The sequence below is a fragment of the Pseudopodoces humilis genome, chromosome 21, assembly GCF_049639895.1.
Source record: "Pseudopodoces humilis isolate 2021_Gansu_Grassland_sample_001 chromosome 21, ASM4963989v1, whole genome shotgun sequence".
Taxonomy (NCBI): domain Eukaryota; kingdom Metazoa; phylum Chordata; class Aves; order Passeriformes; family Paridae; genus Pseudopodoces; species Pseudopodoces humilis.
Genome location: NC_142220.1, coordinates 6,154,624 through 6,175,317, shown reverse-complemented (window position 1 = coordinate 6,175,317; position 20,694 = coordinate 6,154,624). Strand labels below are relative to the sequence as shown.

At 44.0% G+C, this 20,694-nt stretch overlaps 1 protein-coding gene across 5 annotated transcripts in view; it reads right to left on the bottom strand.

Moving 5' to 3' along the window:
• The window catches only part of SLC38A12 (solute carrier family 38 member 12), a 44,251-nt gene that overhangs the window by 12,926 nt on the left and 10,631 nt on the right, over positions 1-20,694 (bottom strand). For 4 of the 5 annotated variants that reach the window (XR_015774349.1, XM_014255927.2, XM_014255926.2 and 1 more), the window contains exons 7-9: positions 19,524-19,623; positions 18,642-18,750; positions 2,358-2,451 (exon numbers count right to left, since the gene is read on the bottom strand). Coding sequence is in view for 4 of the 5 variants with exons in the window: in XM_014255927.2 (XP_014111402.1) it covers positions 2,358-2,451; positions 18,642-18,750; positions 19,524-19,623 (303 nt within the window). In the remaining variant the exon portion in view is untranslated. The remainder of the gene's footprint in view (positions 1-2,357; positions 2,452-18,641; positions 18,751-19,523; positions 19,624-20,694) is intronic. The other variant, XM_014255929.2, reaches the window with a different exon arrangement.

Here is a 20,694-nt window from a genome sequence, read left to right as displayed (position 1 = left end):
GCAGTGCTGCTTTACATCAGCCTCCTCTGCTCTGAAATCCAGGGACTTTCCACTGGGCTGGGAAGAAGGGTCTGTGGTGGGTCCTGTGGGAGGCACAAAGTCTTTACTGACCTCCCAGCTCAGGAGGCTTGATTTTTTTCAAATCATGATGCAAAGCATGGGTCAGATTCCCATCCACACCGAGCCAATGAGCACAGGTAAGCTGAATAAGCAAGCCACTGTCCACTTGGGAAGGTTTTCTTTCCTCCACACATAAACAGGTAGGTGGGAAGCTGCAGTGTTGCTCTACTGCTCAGAATGCTTTGCAGAACCACCCTCAGCACCACATGGCTAAAACCAAGGAAGGTGAAGGAAAAGCACAGTTCATACCAGGACAAAGAGTTCACATCTGGCCATTGGCATGCAGGCAGGAGAAGTCCAGAAGACCATAAAACATTACCCAAGACCATTCTTTAGGATCTAAGCTCTCTAAACACCAACCTGTGTTAACTCACAGCCCTGCTTTTGGAGGAGGGGACAGCAGTGATGTGAGGACATGGGAGAAGCCAGCTTGACAAATCTCAGCAGTAGGGGATTGATCCTTACCCCGGGATCTGCAGCAAGAGCTTTTCTCTGCTCCCTGCATCACGTGGCTTTTTGACAAATTGTCTTTCCCAATAAATCTATCCCTCATTGTACACATATGGAATCTGTTCTTCTAAGTAGCCACTGAGGTGCTGTCAGGGTCATTAACTATCATTATCTGGGGCAGCTGTTCCCCAGTGTGCTGATGCAGGAATCAATCAGGCTAAAGCATGAATTTCCCCTACACTTCTCCAAACACTGCCTTTATACCTCTCCATCAAGCCATGAAAGAAAGGAACAGTTCTGCCATCGTGCCAAGGTTTAGCAATCCTCATACTGGAAGGAGCTGGCTAAAGGGAAAGCAATGGCAGATAAGGCAGGCATCAGACTGTCACAGAGACAGGATGAGGTCTGACTGATGTCTTTACCAGGAAAGAGGAGGCAGGGTGATTGGAATCAGGCCAGTCAGCTGAGCAGAGATCACTCTTTTAAAGAAAAAGAAAAGAAAAACCAACAAAAAAAACCCATGCAAAACTTCTTCATTTCCTTTAGTACCCCTTAATGAGATAACCTCTTTCTCTGAAGAATGGGGGGGCTTTCAAACCTTTCATGTGCTCAGACAACAAAGGAGAAAAACAGGCATTGAGGATTTTCACACCATCCAAAGTCAGGATTTATTAACTCAAACTATTCAACATCTGAGACTTGAGAGCTTAAAATCCAACTTAATTTTCCTGAGTGTCAACTGCTTAACCCCATCTCAGGAATTCTGTAGAACAGAGGATCTCTACTTCTCTGCAGTGACTACCAGCCAGCTCCAATAAGGATGAATTCACAGAGAAGAGACAATACCCAATTGCAGTCAGGTCAAGAGTATGTGTGTAATGGAAAACAGTTAGAGAAGCAGCTTTTCTTCTTATTCCAGTGATAGGTATAAACAGAGTTGTGTCTGAATGGTCTGGATTCACACACCAGGAGACTGTTAACCTGCAGAAATGCTGGTCATTAACCTGCAGAAATGCCCTTTATTAGCCCTGAGTATCAGTCACTCTGTCTAGGTGACACAAAAACAGACAAACGTGAACATAAATCTGCACAACCCACACACACTTCTCAGCCTTTAAGGGCATTTACACACAAGCCAGATATGAGGCAGCTGCATCTTTGAATGACAAAGGCATTGGGAAAAAAAAAAAAAAAAAGGAGTAATGTCTTTCTTCCCCCTTAATGAACTGATCTGTCTTCCCAGAAGTTCTTGGCAATATTTTGGAAAGAACCCCTGGGAGCAGGACTTCCTGGTTTGGGGGTTTCCGATAGAGCACATCCTACCATAAAGGAAAACCGAGGAAAATAAATGCAAGCAGATGATAAAACTAAGGGTGGAAAGTCTGATAGAAATGCCTTTTCCTCTCAGATCAAAACAAAGATTGTCCAAAGTCTATTGTGCATATTCTGTGAGAATGAGAAACTTCCAACTGGTGGGTATCACTGCAAGGACCCAGACAGGAAACTCTGCCAAACCTCTTATGCCCCTCATACAAATGAGACTAAAACCTCATTTACCAGCTATGTCTGACTGAGAACAATTTGTTTAGTTTTAATCAGAAATTTCATCCTAGACTAAAACATTTCTCCTCAAAGATTTATTAGGCCTGCACAATTGTCCTCAAAGAGGTTGTTTTGACAAGCACTTGCTTCCAAACAAGATCTTGCCAAAGAGAAGCGTCAGCGGCGTGACTCAGGTTCCATCAATAAAGAGGTAAAGAGGTGGCCGAGCCTCTGCCAAGACTCACCTATCCATCTCATGAGGGATGTCATGATTTGAAGATACTTGGTCTTCTGCACATTGAAGAAGGTGAAAGGACCCAGGAGGAGCGTGAATGCTGCCTGAAAGGACAACAAAAATCACGTATTAGATTAAAAACCAGAAATTCTGCCAGCAAGATGAATTTATCAGAAGAACAAAGCTTGCATTGAAAATTTACCTTCAGACATGTCCGTTTGTCATGAAGCTTTCTTTGTTGCTTAATTTTACAGCTAAGCTGGCTGAGACATGGGGTCAAGTAAGCTGTTGGGTATCAGAGGACATGCCTCGGGCAGAAGTGGAGCTCAGGATCCTCTTGGCTCTCAGCTGTTTGCTATCACTGCAACAGCACTCCTTTACTGACACATTTCAGTAAAAGCTCTCAGTGCAGCCTTACAGAACATTAAATATTAAACTGTGGCCTCTTTGCCCAAGTACATTCTCAGTTTAGGTATGAATAGCAATAGCCCTCACCAGTCTGCTTCCATTAACATTGATGGGGTGGCTTCGGGATATCCCAGGCTCAGCAATGCATGAGCTCTGCCTAGAGCTTTTTTCCTCCATGCTTTAAGGCACCAGTGTAAAACATAGAGGGATTTTTATACATGTAAAAACTGACAGTGGGAAGCTACAGTGTAACAGTTCAGCTCTTGGAAGCTGAAAACCTGTGCAAAGTGAGAAAAAAAGTCATCAGATACTCATAAGAGAGAACTTAATTCAGTCTGGAAAGTAAAGGCTCTTCAATGAAGAACTTCCTCACTGCCCTCTTGGATGTCTGTTAAGAGACCAGTGTTTCACAGAATCACAGAATGGTTTGGGTTGGAAGGGACCTTGAAGATGATCTTGTTCTAGACCTTCCTCTAGATCAGGTTGCTCAAAGCCCTGTCCAACCTGGCCTTGAATACTTCCAGGGATGGGGCAAATTAAATTGGGGTACACTGCAGCACCAGTCTGTTGCATCTCTTCCAGCTGGGCTGGAAAATACATCCAACAAAGATCCATCCTAAGAATCTGGACTGTACAGCTTCCTATGAGAGTTTCTTCTAGCACCTCCTAGAGCACTCAAGGCAATCATGCTATCAGCCCATGCCCAGAGGTGGCACATCCTGTGCAGCACTGTCACCTCTGTTCAGGCACTAAGCAGCACTTGAGCCTTGTCTACTCCAGAGAGAAGAGAAAAGGCTTCACTGCAAGAAACAGACCCTGGCTGCAGTCTGAACATAGACTGAAATACTTTGAGTGAGAGAGAGACTAAATGGGCGTTAGAGAAGAGAGCCCTGCCTGTCCTCCATGGGATGGCACCAGCTAGTGATACACTAACAGGTTCAAACGCTGTAAACAGGCAACGCTTAGAAAGCCACAGCACACACAGCATAGGTTTGTAGAGCATCCCAAAGAGATTTTTAAAGACAAATATTAAACATTAATATTTACACACTGCTCTTTTCCATGACTTCTTAAAGCAGCACAAGAAAAGGTGTCACCAGAAATGAAGAACTGGGACTCAAAGGGGCAGGTCTGCCAAGCCTCAAGGTCTCTGTCAACCTCAACAGAGTCAGGACAGAACAGAATCCAAGCTATTTTAAGACTAGCACAACCCCAAGAAACCTTTTTTGAGACAGTTTCAGAATATCTGCAAGGCAAATTGGAAATGCCTCGCATCACAAAAATTCTCAGGTGACAAAAGTAAACCCAGAAGGGGAGCAGGGGAGAGAACCCTTGGTTTGACATGTTGCTTGGTGGGGATATATTCTGATCAGAGACCATTGCTTACGCCAACTCTTGCTTTTACTGCTCAGATTAAAATAAAAAGGACAGGAAGCATGCACAGAATTCAGATTTGTGAAGCAATTGATGGTTGTTGGAGGAAACACTGAAATCACACAGAATACAATGCCACAGGCATAACTGGCAAGACTAAGAGCCAAATCAGGTTTAACAGTTATGGGACTTGAGGTTTTAACATAGAAGCAAACCAGTCAGTTACAAACCTTCTTTTACTCTTCTCCTTCTTGTTCCTTTCTTCAAACTGGGACCTTAACTCCACTCTCCTGCCCACTAGGGACTGCCACTCCATCCCAGAGCAGCGCACAATCCCCAGCAGACTAAATAAACCTTTGATTGAAAAGTGATGCAGGGCAAGGGCCCAAAGCAAAACAAAAGTTGACACCAAATTTCTTACTGACAAGTATTCTTGAGTTTATAACTAATTTCTTTCCACCTTCTGTCCCAACACTGCTCAATGCAACCTCCCTTCAAATCAGTTTATAGCTCCTGTGTCAGAAAGTGCTGAACACAGAGAGACGGACTGTGATAATTAAGGATGTGATAATTAAGGAACAGGTGTCTGCTGAAAATGAGAATGCTCCAGAACCAATTGGCAAAATAGCCCCTCAAACCATAGCAAGGATTGACACTAAATTGCTAAGCACCATAGCAGCTGGGTCTGAAACCCAGCTTTGCCTTGCCCACAGAGGAAAGGAGACACGTCAAGGTAGATTTGAGGCTCAGTTATTGAAAAGCATCAAAAAGCATCCTTAGGTACTAGAAGAACCTGGATGTCCTTCACCTTTTGCAGTTTTTCTCCAGTCCTCAGAGCATCTTAAACAACCAAATCCATTCAGCAAGGTTTTTAACTCCTCCTCTCTGGCCATTACTGCTTAATTCATGGAGAAGAGATAAATTGTGCTTGAATGGTTGAATGATCCCCCCCATCCTTTAGGATGATCATTGTCTTCTGTTCTTAACCAGATCATGGTCCAAAGGAGCCAAGAGAGAGATTAATTCTAGTACAATAAAAATTTATTATTTTTTCCACTTGACACTAGTGATCCAAGATGAATATCCATGGATCAATACAAACAATGCTAAAGCCTGCAATGAGATGAGACTGCCTTGCTTTGCAGGGATTTGTGCCAACCACTTTTAGGAAAGGAAGCTACAGAACACATTGGACTGCTTGGAAGAAGAAGGCCTGTGCAGAACTGGACAGTAAACATCCAGATCAACATAACTTTGAAGTGAAACTGTGAAAATCAACAGGATTGAGCACAGGGCAGGAAAAAGGGGCCAGTTTCTCACCAAGAGCCAGGACATGAGGACAAGAACTCAGTCCCTGGATTAGAGCTAATCTCACCATCAACCATCAGGACAGTCCCAAGGGCAGGAACCTTATCTAAAAACACATCCCAAAAGGATGAGAAGTGACTACAGTGCTTAGCAGGAAGATGTCTACTTCCTCTACCTTGCTGTGCCAGACACCTCAATGCTCTTCCAACCCATTAAGTTAATTAGTTTCATAACTTTTCCCTAAGGAAAAAGTAAGCCTAAATAAGCACCTCAGACATATAGCCAAACTTTCCATCTGATGTTTTCCAAGCTCTAGCCTCTCCCAGAGGGAACTAATTCACAAAGTACTTCATTACACATGTAATTCAAACAATCTAAAACCTACATAGAAAACTGTACCAGTCAACCCTGTCAGAAATCAAATATGCAGAGCCCCAGCAAATGAAAAAAACCCTCCCAAGTTTTCCAGTTCACCTCTTGAGTCAGCTGAGGTATTTTCTAGGAGTTCATAATTCTCTTCCTAAGATTCAGCAAATAAACACACTGAAGGCAGAATGGGCATAGTCTGCTTTGATTAAGATTGTTCTGCTAGTGAAGTGGTTTATCAGAAACAAGCAGGTATAGGGGGCTGATTCATTGCTAAACTAAAACAAGGTAAAGGAATGCTTTCTTCAGCTAAGGAGGAGAACTGAATCTATTAAATGCTGTTTAAATTCACAGGATGACAGAGAGGAACCATTACAGTGCTTTTGCACAGGACTGGCTATTAAGAGTGATTCCTTCATTTCCCTCCAAGCTCCTCCATTACATGGGAAAGGCCAGGTAAATCACCAGGCTCATAGTGGAGGGTATATAGAATCCACACACAGCATGTAAATGTAAAATTCTTTATTTTTTCTTCCTTTCTCATGCTGAAAAAGAGCATGAAAATCCAGCACACCAATGACTAAAAAAGACTGTGTTTTTGTTGCTTTTACTGACATTTCCAGTCAAAAAATGAGAAACCAGTGAGGGTAGAAGAAAGAACAGCAGCTTGTCATCCTGAATTACACTCTTCCCTGCAGGCTAGTAGGAGCCACAAGCAGCACATCAGCTTGCTCAACCCCTGGGAGGTTCCTCCCACCAAGCCAAGCCACAGCAACACAGGCACCAAGGTTTGGGATCTTCCCTGAGCTGGAAACTCAGCTGATACCACTTTCCCAGCCTCTGCACCTGTCAGCTCTCAGTATTTCAAAATGAAAAAAGCAGGCTGGTCAACCTGAGTCTTCTTGCCACGGGGGAACTAACTAGGGCTTACCATTGCCTGGAATATATTTATATATATATATTTATATATTTCTAAAAGTATATTTTATTAAAGCTCTTATGTTAAAACTTGGTTACATAACCTTGTTTATTGGATTATCTTATAAAAGCAAGACTAAGACCAAGCGTTAATAGAACATCTGGTTGGTTTTTATCAGCTTAGTTGCAGCCAAGAGGGCCACCAAGAGAGCTCTCAACTACCAAGCGATGGCCAGCTAATGCCAGGAGTCTTTCAGATCATACAGACATGCTTTAAGCCACTCAGAGGGCTGTTTGACCAAACGGGTTCTTTATTGACCTGAAGGGTCCATCTATCACTCTGAACCAGTACAGTTCAATAGCTTTCATCTGCTGCTCAGCATGTGGCTTTTACAGCAGCAGCCAATACAGCTCAGGAAGCACAATTAACATCCAAAACGTGGCTGATTCATGTATTAGATACAGTAGTTACAGCATTGTGGCTAGTGCCTGCATACATTTGCAAGAGGACCATCTGAAAAACCAGCCTCATTCATAATTGTTGTCAGAACTTGCTTGTTTTCATGCTACACAAACTCATCTGTAAGAATTGCATCTATTTTTGGTGCTTGCCAAGTAGTGAATTAAAAACAGTAGCTATTGCTTCTTATTGATTCAGAGCCTTGAAACTTTTAGAAAGATTGGGCAGAAGCAGGGTATGTACCTGAGCAAAGTGAGACCGTGATTGTTAAATGCAGCAAATGTGCCAGGAGCAGCACAAAAAGTGCAAGAGTTTTTGAATAAAATCATTTGTGCAGCACAAGGCTATCATACCAATGAGAAGTTATAATGTTTCAGACAACAGAGCAATGATCCCTCAGTTTTAACGTGAAGATGGAGAAGAGATGCTGTAGTGCCCACTCCTTAGATATCCATCTCTTTGGGCCCCCATCCACCGTGCCTTTTCCTTTCCTCCTCCCTGCCTTTCACACCCTCATTCAAAATTAGAACCCACCCCAAACTGTATCATTCCTTGGAGTTCTTGCTTTCTTTTGATAGAAGTGACATCTCAGGCAAACTTCACTTTAAGATGGTATCAGCTCCATCTCTGCAGATAATTATGTTTAGATTTCACAGCTGCTGAGCAATGGTACCTCTGCCCCACAAGACAGCATAGCAAATAACCCTACTCTAAAAAGGGGGAAGATAAGAGCTCATTAAAAAGGCACTGGTTTAATAAAACAGATCACTCTGGTGAGTGATCACTCACTTGGTAGACTTTCACACTTTTGCAGTGTCAAAAAGCCAAGAGTTGAGTGCTTGATACTGGACTGTGGGTACAAGAAGATACAGGCTTGACTGGACAAGCACTTCCCAAAGGAAGCTTTGCTTGATTCAGTGCTCAGATGCAAGGAAAGTCTCCTTGAGCACGGCAGGAAAAGGCAGACATTTCTTACATGCTGTCAGAAGTGGCAACTCTGACACTCGCTCTGCTTCTGCAAGACGTCCCTGAGCTCAGAGTTATTTCACAACTCAGATGAGCACTAGAAGGGACAGATGAAACAATCCAACAAAACCAGACTGCACAAGTACAGAGAGCAAACAAGATATCAGGGAACTGGGATACTCTGTTCCCACCTCAGGTGCTTTCCACTAGAGTGAGTCACATGTAGAAGAAAAGAAGTCCAAAAAGCAAAACTGGATTTATTGGCATGAGCACAGGTCAGAGGTTTTATTCTTGGCTGGAATGCTGAACCAGACCTTTAGTGATTCCTTAGGAACTGGTGCTCTATTCAAACCCTCTGGGAATTTTTAGGACTGACTTTGGAGAAAAATATTAAATGCATGTTGCTTTCCCCACTCTTGTTTGGAACTTCTAAATAAAGAAATCAGCTTCATGGCATTTCAGACCTACCTGCAGCTCTCCCAGCACACGCCTGCAGCCTCTGCAAGCTCCTCTGTACCCACTTCAAGTTGTGGCTACTGCAGTGCTACCCCAAGGTGGGCTCCAGTTACTCCTGCTGGGGCCCCCAGCTCTTTTCAGCTAAAACATCTTAAGAGAAAAGGGTCTTGAGTGTGGTGTCCTCTCTGCCATCTCTCATCCCCTTCACCAGGGTGATAAGGCCATGTTTCTGTCCTACATGAGCTCATATCTCAAGCTACAGAGCCAGATGGCCTATCAGCAAGGGCAGCAATCCAAGCTTTCCTTGGTAATGCTTTACCTCTTGCAGTGGACAGTACAACTATAAATACATGGAAAGAGTCTGATTGTTCAGGAAGGAGCTTTTTAAAGAGCTAAAAAAAAAAAAATAATAAAAAAAAAAAGCTGAAAATCCACAGCCTCTCAAGGCTGGAGGCAGGGCTGCCGTGCTGATAGGCAGCAAGTTATCAGCAGACAAGCTGTTATGAAGCTCAGAGCTGGTTTAAAAGAGATAAACCAGCCACAGAACAAGGATTGCCCAAAGAAGTTGAGCAGCAACAGGGATTTTAACCTCCAGATCCCCTGCAGAGTCAGGAAGTCACAATGGAGGGAGGCCACAGCCACCAAAAGATCCACAAGGAATATTTATAGCTGAAGAAACAAGGGCAGTTATGCTTTGGGTACAGCAGGCAGCTGCCACAGCAGCTCCAATAATTAACGTGCTGCTCTTGGAACACCTGGCAGAGCTTTATAATCATAACTCACACCAGGCACATTCCTGGCATTGAGGAGCCCTTACCCACCTTCTTCCCCAGTTCCTTCAGGCAGGGAGGAGGTATCCTCCAGGAATTAAGACCTCGGCTGCTGCCAGGCTGCCTATTTCCAGTGAAGTAAAGTGGCCTTTCACCCACAGCACCATTTAAACTGGATGCTGCCTCCTACAGTTCCTGTTCACTGCCACAGTGATCCTAATGCGTCTTCCAAAATGGAAAGACCTTCTGCAAGGGATGAAAAGAAGTGCTTGCATCCCCAAAGATACCAACTTCAGTAGATCTGAATACTATCTAGAGATTTTCAAAGGCTCTAGCCCAGCACCAGCATTTGATTCTAACTGCCTACCAGCAGAAAGGTGTAGTCATCCCAGCTCCCTAAGCTCTGATCTTGCTGGTCATTCAACACACCAAAAACTAGCTATGAACTGGGCAGCCTCCACAAGGACCATGGAGGACAAGGCAGAAGCAGCACACAGACAGCAAGGCAGTATTTGAGGGAGCTCCTCTCCTCCTCTCCCATCCCTCTATCCTTACTCAGGGCCTCAGCCTGCTTCTGGAGCTGGTCAATCTCTGAGCACCAGGAACTTTCCACTTTGGAAAGAATACCCTCAAATACCAGTTCTTTCTCCACTTAAATTGAAGTAATTCAGGCACAAAGTGTTCTCAGAAAGTCATTAGGTGCAAGGATTCTGTTCCTGGCATACCTGGGGTATGCAGGATCACAGCCAGCGGCAAGCTCACACTCTCTGGGGTAAATACACTTCCATTATCATTTTTCACAAGAGAGAGATAGAGGCCAACAATAACCCCGAGGTGACTGGCATCTAATTTTTCATCATTGGAGTATTTATGGCACAGCCGTTTGCAGCATCTTGTAATCACTTTACTGCCTCCTTGACCCCTGGTTCCCCCTTATTCTGCATCTCCTAATTGCATCTGAACAAGCAGGAGGGAAGCAGCAAAGTGGATAGATGCAGGAAAGCAGAATGCTTGGCTTGTGATAGTTGGAAGGACAGTAGAGGAGGTGCAGAGCCAAATTTGGCTGAACCCCCCACCACCAGCTTGCTCTGATCTCCCACAGCATACGGAAGTGGAGCTTTCCTCCTTCTTGACACTGGGTGACCTTGAGGAGTTGCTCTCTGCCTCCCCAATTCATTAGCATGGTATGAGAGATTAATGAGTTTCCTCCAAGAAAGTGTGAGGGCATCATCTTTATACACAAATACAGCCCCAAATTCCTGCATATTTGTAGCCTCTCCTGGCAGGGCATTGGCAACTACAACAATATTTATATTGACTACAAAAGCCCCTGGGTTAGACAGCACAGAGCAAAGGAGATGTGGACCAGCATGACACGGATGCACAGAGGGCCCTGCAAGCATGTCAAGCTACAAGCTGCCAGGGTTAGGAGGTACTTGGGTTCAGCAAGGATGAATGTTCCTGACGGCCACCAAATCCTTGCCTGCCACAACACCAACAGTGCTTCCACCACTAAGCCATTATTTGTCCTCTTTACTTTTTTCCCCCTACAAACTTCTCAGTTGAGTTTCACAGGGTTCTCCAGCTGCCTGGATGATGTAGCTGCAGGGGCAGCATCGTCCTTCCAACTGTGTCATGAAGGAGTTGCCTGAAGGGAAGTCCCTCACTTTGAAACTACTTAGCACAAAAGAAGAGATAAAGCCTTGTTGCCCGGGGCTAGTGTGGTGTCTGTTTACTTCCAGCCTTCTTCCCCACACAGTGCAAACCAAACAGGTGCAACAGGCCTGGGAGATCAGCTCTGCCCCAGAGCATTATACTGACTTCAACTTACAAGATAAATCCCAGCTGTATTATTTGTATTTATAGACCTGCTTACAGAAGCATGAGCTACGTATGGGATTTGCTGATGTAGTCCAAAAATCCACATTTTTGGACAAGAGCATCAGTGATCTCACTCAGACATACAGTGCAATTTAGGATGGTGTTAAGTTGCAGACTTATCTAGGAGTAAAAAGATAGATGGGTCTGTCCAGAGCTCTCCTCCACAGTTTCTGACAATGTTTATAGCAGCAGAACTGAACAGTTCTGCAGCCCTGGTACTTTCTACCTGTATAGTAAGGAATTAATGGTAATTTCAGGGGATGAGAGATCAAGACTGCTGTCCTGCTCAATGAAAACACCGATGTGAATCAGGCAGCAAGGTCAGATCTCTGTTTAAAAACAAGCTGGTGCTAAAGCACCGAACAGAATACTGGAAAATATGCTGTTAAGAAAAAGGCTTATATTGCATTTCCCAGGGGATTGTTTAGCTGACTTAACAGATCTTCTCCAACTCTGGCTCCTAGGATGCTGTCACAATCACTGCAAAAAGTAACACTGCACAGGGGAAATGTATTTATTACTTATTTTCTGTAAATGTTCTGAAAACCTAAGATTTGTGGCTCTGTTGGAACAGCCTAATCCAAGAAAGGAATTTTTAAAAGCCCTTTATAAACCTTTACCACTTGGTGTAGGGAGCGGGTGATCACATGTATTAGTTCTGACACCTGCCCTATTCAGGAGAGATTGGTCTCCACTATCAGGAGAGAACAGTGTCAGTTTTGGTGCCTTGCTGCCCAAGTGAATTGACTCCAAAGGACAGCTTTATTCAGGGAAAGCAGCAGTGTGGTTTCCCAGCCTTGCTATGCAGCAGGGCTGTGGTTTCAGCCCAATATCACCTCTGATGAGCTCCCAACTGCAGAATGTGCAGAAAAGCAAACAGAGATCTATCTAAAGCAAGTGCTTCACCTAGTTTGTTTAGCTGGTTTGCTTCCAAGGTTCCTGACCACCAACACCAATGAAGTCAAATCAAGCACTAAAGTGTGGAGGATATTCTTCCTTGGGAAAGCCAAGAGTGTCTGAGCTCACTGATGGCCTCTGCCGACTATATCTCTGTATCTCTTGCACCTTGCTTCTCTGAAGGGCTGGTAGCACCTGCAGCACACCTGGCCATGTATTCAAGCAGCACCACAGCACCCTTCACTTCCAGACAGCCCTTGCGAGCCTGCTGGAGGTGCCAGAGGGGCAGGATTGATCCTTTGGAAAAGCTCAGCGTCCAAGCGGCAAGCGCAACCCAAGCTCTACTTAGGAAAAACCCACTTCTCATTGTGAAGTAAACAGACAGCTCTGTACAGAAAACACATTCCAGTCCCCTGCAATATTGATTTTCCAGTGAAAAGAGACAAGCTAATCCATTAATGTTACTTGCTTCAAAGCGTGGTCTTCCAGTTGCTTCAGTCTGGTCCCAAAGGCTGAGTCTCTCACCCAGTGTTTGCCTTCTGGCTGCTGTATCTTTCACTCAAAATGCCATCAGTTACAAGGAAGCAATAAAAATCACCCATCAGAAGCTGCACCCATACAGCTCTTAGGTCACTGGTACAAGTTTATATTTCACATCCACAACACTACACACTCATCTGCCTCTCCTCATGACAGCTCGGGAGGAACCTCTTTTTCACAAGGCCAGTTATTATCTGAAGATCCCTCTGCATTAGGAAACACAAGGAATGTGGCAACCTCCAGTAGAGCCAGTTTATCTGCCACAGGCATATGATGAGCAAGCAATTGAAAGGATTTATTGATGAGCCCACAGAAGAATGGACCAGGATGAAGGAGGCAGGATTTATGCCATATTGACAAGGCTGTGTGCCAATTTCAACCTATTAGTTGCACAATAAAAAGAGTTGAGACTTGCTTTCCCATCACACACCCAGACACCATTTATTTTAGCAGAACTTGGCTCTTATCCCTCTTCAGCCACTTCAGACCGAAGCAACAACTTAACTGACCTTACATTTCGGTGGCTGAGTAGACAAGAGGCATGAGAAAACTCCAGTCTGAAACAGGGCTTTTAGCCAAGCAAAGCTGTATTTGAGGGGCATCTATAACAATTTGGCCTACTGATATTGATATTTAATGCAGTGCTATCATCTTGTGTCACAGCGATGCTTCAAAACTCAGGTGACCTATACACACAGAAATGGTACAATATTCTGGACTCTTAAAAAGCTTCTTCTTTTTTTGAAGGCTTTCAGAACTGCCTTTATGCACAGAAGTAGCAGCTGCAATTTTTGTACATTTTTTTTCTATTTCTACATCAGTATCATAGTAAACCACATCAAAGCATTTGTGGTAAGGAATATAATGCAAGATTATTTTTGGCAAGAAGGTCTTACCATGAATAACTTCTTATAGGATATGCAAGGTGAAAAGCTAATAGTGCCCCAGTCCTGCTGTATCCTTAATGCAAGCTGAAGTAACCTAGAACACAACAATGCTAAACAAGATGATGACTTCACACCACCAAGATAAACTTCTATCAGCTTTCCTTCCTTTTTACTGCCTCACTCTGGGAGCCCAGGACAAGCATCCCAAACCTTTTTGATTGATGTGTTGTGAAATCAGCCCTCCCTGGTCCAGCTCCTGCCACTGAAGCAGCTTCCTTCTCCACCACAGGTTCTCAAGGTCTCTAGACATTGAGACCTGTAAGAATAAATATCCAGGAGACAGCAGCTGTGACCCATTTGTTACTGAATGCTGCTGCAGAGCACAGCTAAGGAAGACAGGGCAGAGGAAAAGCACTTACTGCAAAGGGAACGGTGGTAAAAACCCGAGTGCCCTTGGAAGAAGCACTCTGCTTGCAGCACTGCTCCAGCTCCCAGTTGGCAACAGACAGCTTAGATCAAACATGGATGTTCAAGTACTGCCATGAGGGCTCCTCTCATATCACTGTTGAGAGGCAAAATATAAAACAAAAAACCAACCAACCAAAAAAAAAAAATCTACAGAAGCCAACAATGGACTGGGAGGCCGCAAGAGCATCAGGTACCAAACAAGCTGATATAACTGCCCCAGTGCAGGTAAATGCATTTGGAAAGATCTATTTCAACAATAAAAATCTGACATACCTTTACCCAGAGCAGGGCACAGGCAGAGCCAGGAAGGAGAAATGCCACAGAGGGAAGCAGAGCACACAGAGCAGGCACACAAAGCCCAGCAGTCCAGCCCACAGCCGGAGCTGACCAGGAAGGCAGCACCGAGCCAAGGCTGACAGGATCCACATCAACACTTACCAGTTCAGCCTTTGCCTTTGCCATTACTGAGCAATACATACAATACATACAATACAATACATACAATAGTCTGTGTGTCCTCAGACCACCCCCTCACTCCCTGCACAGCCTCACACAGCTGCAGCCCAGCCCCGCTCTGGTCACTGATCAGAGTGTCAGGCCGGGGTGACATTGTCCCCTCCTGAAGAGGGACAGTAAGCACCTGTGAGCCCGCTCATTTTATTCACTGCACAAGCACGTTTCCAACTGGGATAATCTCCATTAAACCATCTGCGCTCCCATGCTCGCCCGGCCTGCACCCGCTGGGCTGCCTGTGATACTGCAGCATCTGTGAACCAGCACAAGCGGATGCCGCGTCCTTTCCTCAATCAGCTAAAAAAACCAACGGAGACTCAGACAGAACAGATGCACCTGGTGGCTTTGACGCGCTACAGAGCCAGGCTACCAGGAGTACCTGTGCCAGGGCCTCTTCTGAAAGGCACACAGCTCCCCTTGAGAATTTAAGTCATTTCCTTTCCATCATGGGAAGACACCATGTCCCAGATTGCCAGAAGAGGAGGGCTGAGAACCAGGTAGAGGTTTTAGCCGCAATGGTTGCCGTGGTTCAGAACAGAAGCGTTGTTTGCCAGGTCATGAACACAGTTTGGATCAGACACTCTGAATAGCTGCTGATCCCCAGGATTTAATCTCTTTTTTATCTCAGTATCTGCTTTCTAGAAACAGGGACTATCATATCACATTCCCTAATAACTTGGACAGAAAGACAAGAAAATGTTATGATGAAAGATCTCAAACTTAAATCTGCTACCCCTTCCTCACAACCTCCCCAGCGTAGCCCAGTGGAACATACAGAGAGCATGATAAAGCAGCTGCACTGAAGTGTGAATTCAGCATTGAGAGAACGTGACCCTGTCCTCAGCATTGCCAGAGACAGCCAAGGGACTTGGGAGTCACTCCAGCTGTTGAGGACATGGCAGGGTGGCAATGGGTCTGAAGCAAAGATAGAAAGCCATCGATCCGCTTTAACTGTGATCACTGCTTGCCTTAAACAAGGTCACTGGGCTGCCCAGCACAAGCCTTGCTTGGAAGAAAATTTGTCCTGCAGGGTCTTGCCCTCACAGGAGTGGAACAGCACAGCAAGGCTCACCCTTCAAACCTCCCAGGTCTTTTATGGTCCCAAAAAGGAGGCAAATATTAGCAGCAGGTGATGGGACAGGAGCGAAAAGTCTATTTACATATTTTCTGCACTTACCTTCACTTATTTGTTTTTAAAGTTTTTATTTTCCAAAGCAATTTCTAAGTAAGAAGCAAGACAACTATTTGTTCAGACAAAGGTTAATAGGGGCCTAGCGGTCTCTGAAGACTCTGCAGACATGCTTAGGTGTGAAATCTTGGAGCAGCAATAAAGATGCTGCACAGACAAGCAAGTCTCAAGAGAAGAATTTAATCTGTCTAAATATTCTCATTATGTACATAGTTTTCAGCTTCCATTCACAGTAATCAGAGCAGACACAGCTTCCAGAAGCCTTTTTAGACAATAAGGCATGAAAAAGGATTTTTATGTCAATCATTATTCTTCTCTCCATCCCCAGCTTGAAGAATCAATGTTTGAAATGGTTTTTGTTGAAAAGAAAATGTGGTGTTGGGAGAAAAAAAATTGACAGGAGGAAGGCAGCATGGATCTTTGGGCAGATTGGTGGGACTCAGCACAAAGCAGCTCCCATTGGCACCATTTGTCCAGAAAACTTCAAATAGATTATTCTCCTCCAAAATAGGTTTTCTGTAGGGTCATGCTCAGAGTATGAAATATAACGCTACTTCCAAAGAACTGCTTCACTGGAAAGGGCAAGAAGTTTCAGTTACATCCACACATCTTCCTCCTAAAAGTCACTTAAACCTAAATACAGTACTAAGATAAGGGAGGAAAACTAGAGGCAGGCATCTAGGACAAAAGGGCTGATCCAAAAACCCAGCTGCTTTCTTTTGGGATCACAGTGTCCATCTGTCCCCTTGCCACAGGGGAACTTGTTTGGAAAAAGAGACCTTGTTTGTCCACTGAAACGTGGAACCTGAATTATTCCATCAGGCAGGAGTTCAAAAGAGAAAGTTAAGAAAACAGAATAGTTCTCTATGGGTATGATCCCCTGGGATCAAGAGAAGCTGTGCTCCTGATGCATCTCTCCCCTCTTCACTTTCATGTTGCATTTTCCCCTTCAGACAGGCAGGTTTCAGCTTTTCTGGCATGTTCAAAACTCTACTTTTATACACAAGAAGCTTGGACAAAATGTGTAAAGATAATTACAATGGTTTACTACTAATTTTTTTCCTTGAAGTCAAGTGACTTCCTTGCCCTGTGCTCCCATTCCCAGGTTTCTCTCAGAGTTTAAGAGTTCAACCGGTCACTAGTTGTCCACACTGCAAACAGGACAGTGGGAAAAATATTAACCAGGACAGCAGATGAAAAGTATTAGCCAGCACAGCCCCTTCAGAGGCAGCCCAAAATCAAAGCCAGGGTCAGTACTGTGGTCTGAGTGTTTTATAAATTATTACATCCCTTATCCTTCTCTAAAGATCAACATCCTCTCTGTTTTCTGGAGAATGAAATCACACAGGTCAAGCAGGGAGTGGAACCAGAAGACCTGGAGGCAGAATAAGTCCCAGTTTACTCCCATCCTCACATAGAAAAAAGCATTAGACTTCTAACAGAAAAGCAGAACTTAATGCTGACACCCAGAAGTATCCTGAAAATAGTGATTGTGAGAACTGATCCCCACCACTACAGACTGGTCTGCTCCCCCACAAACAATCCCACCCTCCATCTAAGAGGGCACAGGGAACAACATTGAAGTTCATCCCAGACTGAGCAGGAAAGGATTAACCACTAGCAAAGCCTTTGGAGATATTTATTCTCCAAATCCACAAGACAAGCAGAGGGAAAAGCTCCTCTGAGAGTTGTGTACACAGACTGCAAGTCTAATGCTTACACAGTCTTAGTTTTTTTAATTTTGCAAGTCCTAACAACAATTATCTTCATGAATTATAGACATAATGTCCGAGAGACACAGGCAGTAATTAATGCATGTCTGCCTTTTCTGACTAGCTCCTTCTGCTGGGTCAGGGAGAGTTATTGAAATTCAGGAAGGAAATCTTCAATCTTCTAGAAGTTTTAAAGAAACAGACCAAGGCAGAATTTAATAAAGCAATAATGTTTCTCTTAAATAATTAACTAGATTTTGACATTCACTAATATTTCTGAAGCCCAGCTCTTACTTTTGCAGTAACACTGGATGTGATCCACTGCATGTTCAAAATGTACTAACTCCAAAATTACCTCTGGATTTCTCTGCACACATGAAGCCACCCTCATTCCTTTTACTTAAAATTCTCACTGAGACCCTTAACAGAAGCCACACTATGCAGCACTAGCATCCTTCCCTCCTCCCATTTTGCCCTCCCCACATCTGTCTCTGAATACAAGCACTCAGCACTCCCCAGGCTCTAGAGAAGCCATGTTCATCATCCTCTGGGAAAAACCCTGGGTTCAGAGCAGAACCCCAGCACAGCATTAGATGCAATAGACAATCCTAAACTAGACAAAGCTATTACTAAGGCAGTGTATAGCACTGAATGTTGTCTAAGCTGGTTGTTTCCATCATCTTTCAAGTAACAGATTCTCCTACAGTATTAACAATTTTATTCACATAAAGAATGGACTCAATGATCCTTCTGAGTCCCTTCCAACTCTGGGTATTTTATGTTCTAAAGCATTCAAGTGAGTTTAATATACTTCAGTATTTTGACAACAATTACCCCCAAGGAATATTACTTAGCCAGTCACTGAAAAACCCAGTGAAGAAAAACCCAGCCTTTGGCAAAAACATCTCACCTGGTTAAGCAATATAAAACTACACACCAAGATGGACAGAACTCAAACTCAAAACCATAAGGATCGTTCTGATAGCAAACAAGTTCAAACACAGCCATGTCACCAAGAATAGGGAGGGAGTATTTGGCCAAAAGAGTCAGACTCAACCAAAACTTTCATATTGTGTTGCTCACTTGAACTACATTATTTCTACAAGGAAAATGAAAAATCCCTATGCACTAGAAGCAGAGTTTAAATTGCAACAGTGGTCATCCCAATTCTAGAAGCTCACCAGATACAGCCTGTAAGCATCAATCCTTCGAATTGGCCCCCAGCACTTGTCTGTGTCGTTGTACTTTGTGCCATCTCCAACACTGCAAGAATGGTTGCCAGTGACACTGCTGGGAAAGGAGGGAGAAACAAACGACAGTAATTAACTCCTAGCAGATGTCTTCCCCTTTCTCCTGCATTCAAGAAAGAAGAATGAGCAGAGGCCACTCCTCCTCTTTGACCCTGACCACACTCACTGCCTTAGATTTTCTGGACTATGTAACACAGCAAGTCACTGAGTACCAGAGATTTAAAGGCAAATTCTTAAGTTATTTGCAAGTTTCATCATTTAATCATCAAGGTGGTAAGCTTAGATCTTTTATGGATTGCTAAGGTTTTCCATTTTCAAGATAAAAGTCCAAATCCAGCCCAGATTTGATCAAACTGATCTTTTTTATTATCTGTTTCTTTGAGAAAGGCACCACTCCCAGACCAGAGCTAAGTCCATATACCATCACCACTCACTGGCCTTAGGCTTAGTAAGCATCACACCCCTCCACTCTTACTTATCCAAAGAGACAGAGAAGGCTACATATTGCAGAGTATTGCAATCAAACTATGGAGCAACAAGTCTCATGTCTTGTGCTGAAGCTGGAAATACTTTCCACCTGAGGACTTGTCTGGAATCAGGTCAGCTACTTTGCAGGCAGGCAGCAGGCACTCAGGCAGGGAATACAAAACAACTTCACCTCCCACCCACAAGAGAGGAGCTGTCTTTGAGTCATTTTTCCACCCCACGCTTTGGTAAGTACAGCTGATCCTAGTCAGACTTATCATCCCATCAAACCCTAAGTGTGCCCTGTTCCCTGGCAGCACACAGCCCCACAGAAGTAAGCACACTTACCATGTCACCTGCATTAGGGATACTGGCACTGCAGCTGCATAGATTGCCAGATCTCCATAGAGGTAGATAATTATGCAGAAATAGAAGAGGTTGACACCCACTGCAGAAAAAGAAAATATTGTCCAAATTCAGCAGAGCACTCTTGCTCTCTGCATTTCAAATAGACAAAATTCTTAAGATCTTAATCACCATTTGCCTCCATAGTTTCTGCAGCAAACTCCACCCAAGCCCAGGGAACTTACCATGGAACAGGAACTGATGGGGCACGAGGGGCCTCAGAGCTCCACTCTGCTTCCTTCAATACCTGGCACTGACACTAAATAAACCCTCTAGTTCAAGCCCATCCTGCAGTCAACGCCAACAGGTCTCATATAAGTCACCTGCCAGACGAAGCTGTCAGCTCTGAGCAGCCACAGGCAAACATCCAGGTGATGCTCTCAGACTCAGTGTGAGCACAGCCTGACAAAGTGAAATGCAGAGAGAATGTTTTTAGGCTCTGTTGAATCCAAATCCTCTGACTGCAAACCTGCAGGACCTTCACAATATGGATTTGTTGGGATTTGGCGCTGCAGAGCTCACATTCCAATGGGCTGAAATGGAGCTGCTTTGGGAGATTCCCTACCACTGGCAACTTGAGCCTAAGTACAATCCTGCAAAATTTTAAACCTGTTTCTGCATCCCACTTACCCTGATGCTACCACATACACTGTTCCTGCCCCTAGTCATTTTTTTGTGTTTTTTCTCTGTTTTTTGGTAATTTTTTTAAAAAATTATTTTTAATTTAAAGATTACCCTGCCTTCACCTATAAGATTAAAAGAAAATCTTACACAAATGAATTGGGTGCACAGAACAGCCTTACTGAGTCACAACAAGATACTGGTGGGAAGGGCTAAAATCTAAAAGGATAAAGAAATGCTTGGTGAGGCTCCAGGATTCTCTTCTTGCAAGCATTTCACCAACAAATTGGAAGACATTTTATTTCAGAGTCAGATGAGTTACAGAATAAAAGCCTCAAATTTATTTAACTTAGGAAGTTGACGTTGAAGGAAAACAGCTCAAGAAACCTGCCCATACTTTCAAGTTGTGATGCCACCTGATGCTTAATCCCAGTGCAGCTTGATCCAACCTCACACTCACAGCTGTGACAGCTATCAAACAAGGACAACACCG